Here is a 12774-nt window from a genome sequence, read left to right as displayed (position 1 = left end):
AGACCAGGCCCCAGACCAGGCACAGACCAGGCCCCAGACCAGACCACAGACCAGGCCGCAGACCAGGCCCCAGACCAGGCCCCAGACCAGGCCCCAGACCAGGGTGCAACTTATTAATTGATTATCGATTAATCGTCTTTGAGTTGCTTTATGTGCCCAAAACTTAAAGATATCCTGCTCAGTTCTCCTGTCACAGGACAAAGAAAAATAATAATAATTAAGAAGTTCAAACTGGGAATGTTTAGCATTTTTACTTAAAAAATTGACACAAACAAGTCGTTGCTGATTAACTTTCTGTCTGATTAATCGACTAATTGCTTCAGCTCTAAAACTTCAGGCAGACGTGATTCAGAGGCAAATATGTAGCTAAGCTTAAGCGTGAATGTTAATTTAATTTAAAATGTTAAACACGAGTGTCAGACAGCAGAGTCGTAGCACGCACACGCTAACTGACAACACACACACACACACACACACACACACACACACACACACACACACACACACACACACACACACACACACACACACACACACACAGAAACACGGTTACTACTAACAGGTGTTGTGTCTTTAGCCCTGCGATGCCCACCTCCACCTCCAGGTGAGTTGCCATGCATATTCACTGCGGGTGCAGCAGGTGGGGTTATGGCTGAAAGAACATGAGTGTTGACAGCGCTCCCTGCTGGTTGGTTGGTGTCATTTTAAAGCCTGAGTAGAGAATGGCTATGATGCTGTGAGTAGGGATGTAACGATGCGTCAGGAATCGGTTAAACATCTGTATAAATGTGGGAAGAACCGGTTGAGATAAAAAAAAAAAAAATTAATCGCAATGCAATTTTTTACAATTTTTAATTTTTTTTACTTGTTTGACATCAGATGTTACGTCTTTTTTTTTTGGATGTATTTAGTTATTTTTAAGGGGGATTTCTTTTAAACAGTTAATTTTTTAATTCACTGTTTTTATTTAAAATAAAACACAGTTTCAGATTGCCAAGAGGCCACATCTGGATCGTTACACCCCTAGCTATGAGCCGTTTGTGGAGACCAAAAGATTATATGCTTCAGTATTTCAACCAGGCGGCACACACCCTCCTACATGAGGAGTTCCTTTCTTTTCATTTTTACATTCTTCACCTTTTTCATGCATCTCTGACAACAACCCTGATTCCTTGAAAATCATGCTTTTAGGTCACAGCCAACCATGCGCTGTCTTCAGATTACTTCCCACGGCAGCTGAAATCCTCTAATGAATTAGCGTCTCATCACCGTTACATGTGTAATCCCGTCACAAACACCCACTGGTAACTTACTAATCTTTGACGGGTACATAGGTGTCACTATAATACTCATATTGTGCTGAATTATTCCCACCATGTTAGAAAAAAACACATGATTATCGTGTAGAGCGTTTGGGACATACAAGAAACTTTGAGTGCACCTAATGCATCTTCACAATACCGTGTTTGAATATATTGTAAATATATAAACGTCATATATCCTACAATATAAGCTGATGTGGGTTATATATACACAAAACACATCCTGGCTGTTTACAAAGAGTATGGATAACATATTTTACTTTTACATTTTCAATATCATAGTTCATCATACACATGACGTACAGAGGAGGAACAGGTTAAACATCAACAGACGACTGCAAAATACTGTAAAAATATTGAAAAAACAAGAACATTCAGGGTCTGCCTGGTGAGTGTTAAAATAGGGTTTATAAATGAGAGACTAGAAGTACAGACAGAGATTACACGTGTTGAATATGGCACCGGCATGAGGGGGGAAAAAAGGACTTAAATCACCTTGGAGAACTTCTTTTTGCAGCTCTCAGTTTTGCCCTTAAAGTAGTAAAAGGCCTAAAAGAAGCAGTGCTGGATGCAGGCATGCGGATCACTGGAGAAAAACAACATTCGGCCAAGAAATAGAAAGAGAAAGAGAACAGAAGCACAAGACAGGACAGAAGCCAAAGCAACCGGGAAAAGGGATCTCCTGTCTCTTGTTCAAGTACAGCAAGAAAAAGGACCTCTCCAGATGAGATTCAGTCGCTGCGTATCAGGAGAACTGTGAAGATCGACGTTGTCGCCTCTAATCGGCCGTCAGTGACTAGAGAAAAAAAGACCTGCACCCGTCTTGTCGTGTCGTGTACTGCAGCCACACACTGAACACGCAAAGTCTGCAGATTCAAATTGATACCACCTTCAGTGAAACAGGAGCTAAAAAGCTATAATGTCTCACTCCTGCGTGGAATGTGAACACACCGCGTTGATGTGGCAAAATCAAGGAGCTGAAATGTAAAATAGCTCCAAAAAAACCTTGGTGATGCGTTACAAGTCTAGTAAATGTACAGTGCTTTCAAAGTAGAGTGGCATCAAAATCATCAGTGGTCTAAAATGTGGTTTGTCTTTTTTTTGTTTGGTCCCAAAACTGAGTTAAAAGGTCAAGAAAAAAGGTGGGAGAACGATGTCAGAGAGGTGCCTTGAAAGAACAAAAGGGGAGAAAAGGAAAAGATGCTGGATGTAAGTCTCGGTTTGATCTTTAAGCACTAATCTCTTCTCTCTCGCTGCACCGTTGAGTGCGCGGCAGCACCCAGCCAACGTTCTCAAAGACACCTCGTCTCCGCTGACCCGTGACCTCCCAGCCGTTCCTCCCACCAACGTTCCCGCTGGTGTTTCTCAGCCACTCTGCCAGTCACAGGACCTGCACCTCCTCTGTTCAATGAGAAGATTGGGGTGCCGGGTGGGGCCTCATGGTTTGGTGGAGAGCGTGGGGTAGACCCTCACGCCTGCTCCCCCTTCAAGCAGAGCTCCAAACCCTCTTGGATCTCAAATAAAAACCTTTGCAGGGAGACAGCTTGCCGCTGGCAGTGCAGCACTGTGCCGCTCCCGGCGCCCCCGCCCCGTCTCACTTCTTGACGGCCTGCCGGTAGCTGTGTCTTTGGCCTTCCGGTCGAGGCTTGCTGCTGCAGCCGCTGGCTTTGCTGCTGTTGCCCCCGTCCCTGGCGCTGCTGGCCTGGCTGATCTGGCTGGCCTGGCTGCTGTCCTGCAGCGTGGGGCTGGAGTGAGCCCTCTGGAGCCTGTTGTCCTCCAGGAGCTTGGACTCGAACACAGACAGGTCCTCCTCACCGCTCCGGACTTTAGCTCGCAGCAGCATGACGTAGGTCGCGTACCGTGTTTTCTGTAAAGGTGCAGAGAGAGACAGCGGACAGCTGAGAACAGGGGCGGAGCGAGGGGGGGGGGGGGGCTTCTTGAGGCCCCAGCTCCAAATGTTTTCTTAAAACTGTAAAATCTCCTAGGGCGGAGCGTGTGAGCATTCATATTCTGTGTGTTAGGGTAAATATGTCAAGGCATCCACAGCCTATATAAGACTACTATCGCCCTGCTTACCTGTATCAGGACCCATTTTACCCTATTTCATTTAACCTCAATGATGTCTCTTTGTGGGAAAGGGTGGGGGGTGAGAACTGGGTGTAAATCATACACCTGTTAATACCTTGTGTCATAGATTGACTCTCTGTATTGGTTTCATTCTGTAGATGAGGTGTACTGTGTATCTGTTATGTTCAAAATCCCAATAATAAATCATGCAAAAAAAATCTTTTAGGGCTTTAAAATAATTTATAACTTAATAAACTGTAATTTTTTCTCAGTCTTTCCGACTGGACCGGCACATCGATGAAGCAAAACCTTCTGTTGCTGTGGAAGTATCGCCAATTCATTCAGTAAACTCTCCTGATAATAGGCTTCAAGATTAGTAATGCTGTTCACGCCAAATGTTTAGCATTGGGGGCAGATCTGTCCGAACAACAACCCCCCAATAATTTATGTTATATAACACTGACTTACTTACAGTTTTAATGATTCCAGATGTTTCATATGAGGAGGATATGTTGTCCAATTAGAACGGCATCAGATAGGATGCAGGATAATTTAAAAGGTAATAAAGGCATTGTGCGTCTGCTCTATTTCTCATACCGTGGCGGAAGAACTTTTACCGCCACTACAAAATCAACAGAGAGGAAACACTGTAAACAACAGAAACATCAGATAATGTTTGCCTCTAGGTGGCAGGAGAGAAAATAAGTAAACCTCAACATTTGTTGTGTTCTGGTTTTAAAATGATGACGGTTGAATAGATAGAAAACAGGATGTCGGCTCTTCAGGATGACTCTTTTCCTCAGCAACCATCATGTTATAGGCATTTTATTATCAAATGTGCAAATAGCTGCTGTAAACTGTAATCCCCCCCCCCCCAGTTTGGGCTTAGCCCTGAATGGTTACAACGTCTGGTTTAGGGGCCTTTCCCATTTATCTATTTCTCTGAGTCCAGCTCACCTCAAAGTCCAGATACTCGTCTCGCTGCCGGTGCTCTTCCAGCTCGCGCCCTTTGACCTTGCGGTCAGGAGTGTAGGAGCGCAGCTCTGACAGTTCATGGGAGAGGGCTCTGAATCGAGATTCGTGTGATCTGATCTGCTCCTCCTGTAAGCACGAGGTCAACACCGACATCAGCGAGGCAAAGGAAACCATAAACACCCACCTTCTTTAATTGACTGCTGCACTGACTCCCACTTCCCAACACATACAACACATGCCACTTTCCCTCAGTTTCCCAGCAGATTGTCTGCATTAGTGTCAAGTCTTCCTGTTGCTTTTTATGCAACATGATTTTAATTAAAGGACAGCTTCACACATTTGCAAATCTCTCCTAAAACAGGTGCCCAAATGTCAAATGAACTGTTAACTTTGCTTTCTGTATCTGAGAGGAAAAGAAAGTACTGCTTACTTCATTATATTTATCTGTCAGCTTACTGTGAATTACTTCATACAATAGGAAAACAAACCATGTAAAACTACTATTTATAATAGTATACCAGTCACAGGGAACATTCCTATACTTTAATACATTAACTTAATTTCCTTTTTATAATTACATACTTTTACTGAAACATTTTCCATGCAGAGTTTTTTACGTGAACTATTTGGTATTTTACTTAAGCAAAGGATCAGAATATTTCCTCCATCAATGGAAATCGCTGTTTGCATTGAGATACCTCAGACAGCTTGGACATCGTCCCCGGCAGCAGCGGTCGGCTGAACTTCTTATGCGAGCCGATGGCTGCTGGGAAAGGAGGAGCTGAGAACATGGCGGCCACCACGTTGATCCGTGTGATCCAAGACTGCATCTGTTCTGCGTTCCTACGATGGATAACACACACACAAAAAGCATCTAACAACAGATCTAAAACAGTAGCTACAAACACACACTTATCAGCTGCTCTCCATGCTCACACCAGCACACGGCCAGCTCACAGCATCAAAGAGAATAATTATCGGAGAACGCAGACTCGCTGCTGACAAAGACATTATTTTGGAGCCAATTAATGCATGAGAGAAAAGGGCCTATTTGACACTAACAGAGCCATTAAGGGTCCATGAGAAATACCAGATTGAATCAGACAGCCTTGCTTAAATCCCCAGGGAGAGGCCGAGAGAGAAGGAGACAAAGAGGAAGAGAGACAGAAAGAGCAGAGAGAGACACAGAGAGGGGTACAGTATCTGGGACAAATCCAAGCTGCAACTGGAGCACAGAGCCTGTCCTCCCGGGGGCTGAAGCATGTGGCCACTCATGTGCCACTTCCTGGATCCTGAAAACACACACACCTCCACCTTTCCTCTTAACATCCAGTTCAACATGTGTATGTTCCATTGATCCGTGTTCATGTGTTCATGCACAGCTGGAGCAGCAAGTTGTTAGCTGAGGTTGGGTGCTCAGCTGTGATTAGCCAGCCGCAGCTACACTACATGGCCAAATGTTTTGACAGCAAGACAATAAATACAGTGTGTTGAACAAAGACACGGGTATCCATCGGCTGCTTAATGTTCTAGTTTCAGTCTGTCCAGCAGACGTTTGAACCTACTGTAGAAATCTTCTCACATTCAGACATTAAAGCATTAATTAAAGCAGCCTTACGACGCCAGATGTTCACCACACCTCAGCTTGGTAGAGAGGGAGGGGAACAAGTTTTTAATGTTGGGGGAAACCGTAGCACCCGGAGTACCCGGAGCACCCAGGGAGGAACATGCAAACTCCACACAGAAAGGCCAGGGACCAGAGTATAAACCTGGGACCTTCTTGCTGGGAGGCCACAGTGCTAAGCATTGGACCACCATGCTGCTTTATGGAGCAAGCTTTGTACACTGGGGGTTACTATTGAGATGAAACAGGAGAGGATATTCACCAAATGGCTGCCACAAAGCTGGAAGAACACTATTGTCTAAAAGTGTCTTGAGTAACTGTAATTCGGGGGAAGTTAGAGAGGATTAGAGAAACCGGTTCTCCCCGGTTCTTGCCCTTGTTTACGAGTAACCAGGCTTCTGATCGTCCTTTAACAGGACTGCAGTAACAGTGGAACGTATGGATGAAAGGAAAGATTGTCTAAATGTAGATCTTGAAATTATTCAACACATATATATACCCAAACTGAACTAACAAACAGAAGAATTAGTCTTAATAAATCATTTTTCCCCACTGAATGTTTGACTCCTTTTCAAATTCAGACACATTTACGCTGAGAGGGAAATTGCCCTGTGGTGAGGAAGAAATCTGATTAGATGTTCTGCATGTATACACAGATTATAGTGTACAGTAACCTGTAAACACACTATAGGCATGTGCATTTAAAGCCAAAATACTATTAGATATTCGATATTCAACCATTCTTTTAAGATCTGGGCGTACATCTCACCGCTCCCCTTTGCTTACATTTTCTGAAAGAGCCAAACTAAATGTGCCACACACAGTTTACCGGCATTTCTAACAGAAATAACAACAGAATTTGTTTTTAACACTTCATATAGACTATTTGATTATTTAAAATAATTGTATGACATGTCTAAGAGTCAAAAACCATGACCCAATTCCTTACAACTACTGCCTACCTTAAAAACTATTCTATAACAAAGGGTGCCACATACTTTTGACCACATCCTGTAGGTTTTACAGAACAAAAAGCATGGCTCAAGGAAAATAAAACACCAGTCTTTGATTAAAGTTGAGTTTTTTATGGTTCATATGATTGAATTTTAAGGTCTGCTGCAGATGCTGTGGTGTGGATAACTGTGCAGTTTGTGTGTGATTCTCTACACATCATTTGAGGTCCGTTAAGGAACATAAATCAGGACTCACGGTGCCTGGAAGAGGTACACCCTCCAGTCAGCGGTGCGCAGGTAGAAGACGTTGGGCCTCTTGCTGTAGTCTGAGGCCTTCATGGCCAGAGAGTGGTGGATGGACACGGCGTTCTTCAGGTCCTCCTCAGACAGCTGTTTCTCAGGCCTGTACTCCCCCTGGCATGGCGGTTATAAATAAGAAATTAATGCTAGGATTCACACTGAGGGGTCCTAACACTTTGGAGTTAAAGAGCTGACTACGAACACATTTGATTGGTTAAGAGGCAATTAAGTCAAGCAGCACGTCAATGATCATTTCTCTACCAATACCAAAACAACAGCTTTTTCTGATCCCCTACTTTATGTCTTGACACAACACTGACAAATGAAAACATAAAAAAGGGTTGCATCCATGTGAGAAATATAAACTTCCCTGAATTTCCTTGACTGGAGCTGAGACTTTTTTTTAACAAACTAAATAATCAGAAGAGCAAACTCAGAAAAGTCGTTTAAAATAACAGGCTGATTTATTATAAAGTGGGCATTTTTTAAAAATCTTTTCGAAACTACTGCTGGAACAACTCCTTAGTTGCAGTAAAAATATCAAAAACATCCCTTTTTCATTCCTTACCTTGAAGAAAATAAGTGTTTCCCACAAAACCCTTTTTATTTAACAAAAGAAACCACATCTTAAAGAAATGAAATCGTTAAATGATCCAAGATCAAGTAAACAATAAAGTCTGACCAGACATTTGATCCCAACTTTTCAGTTTGATACAAACACATTTTTTAGGTACCAAAAATGTATTGAAGCTCAATATCTGGGCCAGGAAAACACAACTAGGGTTTCATGGGAAGCAAATTCTCAAACTGACGTTGTATTTTTCTTTCTTTTCTTTCTTTAGTTGAACCACAGTGGCCTGTTATGCTGGCACAGATCACCCCACCCCAAAGTCAGGACATAGCACTTTTAGACATGTAAACAGGAAATGGCTTCCCTAAAGTGGCTCCCCTGGGTGGACAGATTGAAATCATTTAAAAGTGAAGCATTTCGGGGATTATCTGTAAGAATGTGACCTGATACAACAGTGTTGCTGCTGTACTACCAGTACAAATAAAACCGAATGGAGCTGCATTCACCTGTTATTTTAAAAGTGGAATAATGAATATTAAGTAGAAGTTGTTACAGATTGCTTCTCACGCAGCCTTTTTTATACCGCCATTAATATATACCCACAAACACACTTTAAATATACTCTGAAATGAAGTGAGTGACTTACTTTCTGTAGATAGAGAATTAGCCCTTTAAGGATCACATAGAAGGTCTTCCAGCCTCGCTTCCCTCTTGGTGCTGCGAGGAGGAGGAATTAAAGTGTTAATAGTATATCTGTAGTTATACACATTGATGCAATATCAAGCTGTTTTATATCATGCTGTTAGGTTCTTTACATGTTGTACTTTGACAAAGAGCATAAACACAGAGATCAGAAGTGAAACTGATGTGGAAAGGAGGACACTAAGGGCCCTATTTTAGACACTTGCGTCGGGCTTTGTGCTCCGCACTGTGGCTGGAACGCAGCATAAGATAGGAAACAAAGTCATGATCCTACAGATGGATATCCAGGAGTTAAAGTGAGATGCAACTGCAGTAATCCAGATGTGTCTACATCGTGACACAGTAGAAACTGAGAAGTGGTAACACACCGTACAGTGTACGCTTTACATTAGTGGAGAATAGCATTTGAGCAAAAAGAAGATGGATAAAATCAACTGAGCAAAGGTTATCTGCTGCTTTAGGACTTGGCCTACGTGGGGCGCACAGTAGGTGAGCTAGAGGTCACCACACCCTTGTTTTGTTTCTTTATTGAAAGCCCTTTGAAACATTATTGTTTTTACTATAACTTTGAAAATAGAAACTTTCTGATGCATCAAACTAGACTAGATTGTAGGTTGTTCCCATTTGTCTAAACTGGGAATATGTTATTTTAGTTTTGCCTTCATTTTTGGACTGGAACGATGAGTAATGTAAGCTTTGGACACATTTACGCTGAGAGGGAAATCGCCTTGTGGTGAGGAAGAAATCTGATTAGATGTGCTGCATGTGTACACAGATTTACAGTAACCTGTAAACACACTATAGGGATGGGTATTTAATGCCAAAATACTATTAGATATTCACTATTCAACCATTTTTTGAAGATCTGGGTGTACATCTCCCCTTTGCTTACGTGTTCTGAAAGAGCCAAACTGAATGTCCCACACACAGTTTATCTGCATTTATAACAGAAATAACAACAGAATTTGTTTTTAACACTTCATATAAACCATTAAATTTTTTTTAAGTAATTGTACGACTAGTCAAAGAGTCAAAAGCCATGACCCAATTCCTTACAACTACTGCCTACCTTAAAAACTGCTCTAGAACAAAGGGTGCCACATACTTTTGACCACATCCTGTAGGTTTTACAGACAAAACATCATGGCTCAAGCAGAATAGTCGTAGGTTGGTCCCCTTTGTCTAAACTGGGATTATGCTATTTTAGTTTTCCCTTCCTTTTTGAAAAACTCAAAATGGAACAATGTGAAAGAAAAGTGGCCTGTGGCTTCGTACTTCTCTTGCCGTCCGAGTCTGCGTGAACTTTGCGGACGAGGAACCCGTTCTTGTACAGCAGCGATCCGGACGGCTCGTCCGGGAGGGGCCTCCCGCCGCCGCCCCCCCCCTTCGCCGACCTGGAGGCAGAGGAGTCACACAGGCTGTCCCCGAGCTCCGAAAACGACTTCCGCAGCTCTTCCTCGTCACTATGGAGAAAAAATAAAGAAAAGAAATTTAAAAACAAAAATGATCCCGTGGTAATTAGATTAGATTAGGTTAGATTATTCTTTATTTATCCCAAAAAGGGGAAATTTCCTTATTACAACAGCAGCAGCAATTGCTCAATAAAAGTAAACACACAAGAAATACAGGCAAACAATAGACATGATTATATGGTAGACTGAAAGTAAGCAAAATGGCGTCAAATAAAGGTATTTTAATGTGCGGTTGCCATGATACAAGAAACAATATTGCGTTGTAAGTGACATTAAAATTAAATTGAATGTGCAATTAGAGTGATGGAGCAAAAGTCGGTAGCATAATATAAATTATATTAACCTTTAACCATAATTACTGAAAAGTAAGCACTGAATAAATAAAATAATATAAATACCGATAATAAGATCAACAGAAAGTTTGTGGTGTGGATGGGAGAAAAAAATCAACACTTATGCGTCATGTCTCGTCAGAGCAAACACATCATTCATCCCGTCCGTTGGCCTCTCACTCTGTGCTCGTTACAGCACAGGACAGGAGGTGCAGAGATTACACTTACTGGGAAGCTTTGTATTTCGTAAGGAACACATGAGTAATACACAACGTGCTGCTGCTGTCTTGGCAGAGCTGTGTTGTTGGGGGGGGGGGCGACTCATCCCTGTTACTCTTCCTCCTATTGAAGCCTCATAGAGGTGAGAAAGACTGTTCTTCCTTGCAACAAAAAATTGAGGCTCTACAGACTCGCAAAGGAAGGAATAATGGTGCGTACCACACCTTATAGCAGGGATCTTCACTAGGGGGTCCTCAGAGTGAGTGCAGGGGGCGCCTCCAAAATGTTTTCAAATATTAAAAAGTCTTAATATTAATCCAACATGTTTTTAGCCCACATAAATCACTAAGGCCTTCCACATCCCCAGTATCTCCTGAGGATTCACTGTGCTACATGTATACATGTATTTACCATCAAAACATGATTTATAAAATCATGCCAACAATGTTTAGGCAATTATTCATTATATTTTAATAGTGTAGGCCACCCTACACCTTATTGTAGGCCCAGTTTAATATGCAAATTCATTTTCTACAATATACTCTATGTAGTAGGGGGTCCCTGCTCCGTCCCTCTTTCAGTTTAGGGATTCTTTAAAATGTTATATCTTTATTATTTGTGTATCCATTCACGTTTATTTTCGTCTCTGTTGGTTAGAATCATTATAAACTTCTGTTCTTAAGTACAAATACAGATTATTGTATAAATATGTGTTACAGTATATAATATATATTGTGTTTTAAAGACAGATGTTCCTTAGCGGTGCTGTACCCTTGACTACAGCAGTGCTAATCCCTTTTTCGTCCAAATAACCCTCACAATGCACCGTTCGCCTTCTTTTGGGTGTTTTTAAAGGGATTTGTCACATTAGGAGATGAAAGATGCTTAAGGCAACGACAGCGAGTGTCTCCGCGTCCGCTCGGTGAAGTAACATGGCGATTCCACTCGTTACCTCACCAGGCGGCACCCATGCAAAAGTTCAGTCCGAAAATAGAAAAATGGCTGGATGCCGAACCCCCCCGAGACCCCGCCATGAGTAACCAACAGAACACAACAGCAGTTAACCCCGTGCAGGAGCCAGAGAGAGAGAAACGGGAGGCAGAGATGGAGCCAATGAGCATGTAGCCTGTTGCCTGGTAACTGCTGGCCTGCCTGAATCCCATTCTACACTGAGACAAAGTGAGGGGGAGGATGGATGGATGGATGGATGGATGGATGGATGGATGGATGGATGGATGGATGGAAGAGAGAGATAAAGAAGTGAGGAGACAGGGACAGGAGGGGGAGAGAGAGAGGAAAGACAAAGCTGATCCTTCTCAGATGGCAGATTCAGAATGATATAAGTGAGAAGATGGGGGGAAGAGGTGAGAAGAGAGGAGATTAAAGAAAGTAAAGGAAAATGGAAATTACAGAAGAGGTGAAGAAAAGAAAGGGAAATAAAAATTAAAGAAAGAGAAAGAAAAAATGGGAAAGGAAAAGAAACTAAAGTACGTGAGAGAAGAGGAAAAGACAGTAAGGAAAACTTAAAGTAGAGAAAAGGAAAAACAAATAAAGAAAAGCAGAGGAAAGAAAAGACAGGAAAGAAAGAAAATTTAAAAAGAGGAGAAAGTAGAGGAAAAGAAGAAAAACACAGGAATGAAGAGTAACTAAGGGAAAAGAAAATAGAAAGATACAGTTAAGGAAAATAATTGAAAGAAAAAGAAAAGCAAGAAATGTAAAGTAAATTCAAAAGAAAAGCAAATATCAGAAAGGATGGAAAAGGAAATGAAAAGAAAAAAATTGAATGAAACTGAGAGAAAAGGTAAAAAAAGAACATTTGATAAAATGAAAGAAAGCAGTGTTGTGTTTGGGGTCCGGCTGGCCGTGAGGGTTTGTTTTGTTTTCTATTTTTCAGAGTTTGCGGTCAACCTTCCTTGTTTTTCTCCCTGCTGTTTCTTTCTCTCCTCCCCCTCTTTCCTGCTGAAGCCAGCTGACAACGCACACCTGAGTCACGTCCTCAATCAGCTGCTCCCGCCGCTCACACCTGTCCGCCATCTCCAATCAACCGCAGCATAGCTACCCTGGCTCGTCAACTCATCTTCGCTTGGTCGTTGCTACGGTATCCCTGGTGAAACTCCTCTCGAGTGGCCCGGCCTCTGTGTTGTATGCGTTACTTACCTCCTTTGTGTTCCCCCACTCCTGTCTCCCTCCCACGGCACCCTGCATCAACCTGTCTCCCTCCCACGGCACCCTGCATC

The 12774-nt window shown here is 42.4% G+C and overlaps 1 protein-coding gene across 4 annotated transcripts in view; it reads right to left on the bottom strand.

The window, feature by feature from the left end:
- Positions 1-2417: 2417 nt before the first annotated feature.
- LOC117936499 (PH and SEC7 domain-containing protein 1-like) overlaps positions 2418-12774 on the bottom strand; it is a 69819-nt gene continuing 59462 nt past the window's right edge. For all 4 annotated transcript variants that reach the window (XM_034859566.1, XM_034859565.1, XM_034859567.1 and 1 more), the window contains 6 exons: positions 9790-9977; positions 8459-8529; positions 7198-7355; positions 5063-5207; positions 4347-4490; positions 2418-3189 (listed from right to left, as the gene is read on the bottom strand). In XM_034859566.1, coding sequence (XP_034715457.1) covers positions 2917-3189; positions 4347-4490; positions 5063-5207; positions 7198-7355; positions 8459-8529; positions 9790-9977 — 979 coding nt within the window. In that variant the 3' untranslated portion in view covers positions 2418-2916. The remainder of the gene's footprint in view (positions 3190-4346; positions 4491-5062; positions 5208-7197; positions 7356-8458; positions 8530-9789; positions 9978-12774) is intronic.

Source organism: Etheostoma cragini, chromosome 21 (assembly GCF_013103735.1).
Source record: "Etheostoma cragini isolate CJK2018 chromosome 21, CSU_Ecrag_1.0, whole genome shotgun sequence".
Taxonomy (NCBI): Eukaryota; Metazoa; Chordata; class Actinopteri; order Perciformes; family Percidae; genus Etheostoma; species Etheostoma cragini.
The sequence above is the reverse complement of the archived record's forward strand: the minus strand, read 5'-3'. Positions and strand labels throughout refer to the sequence as shown.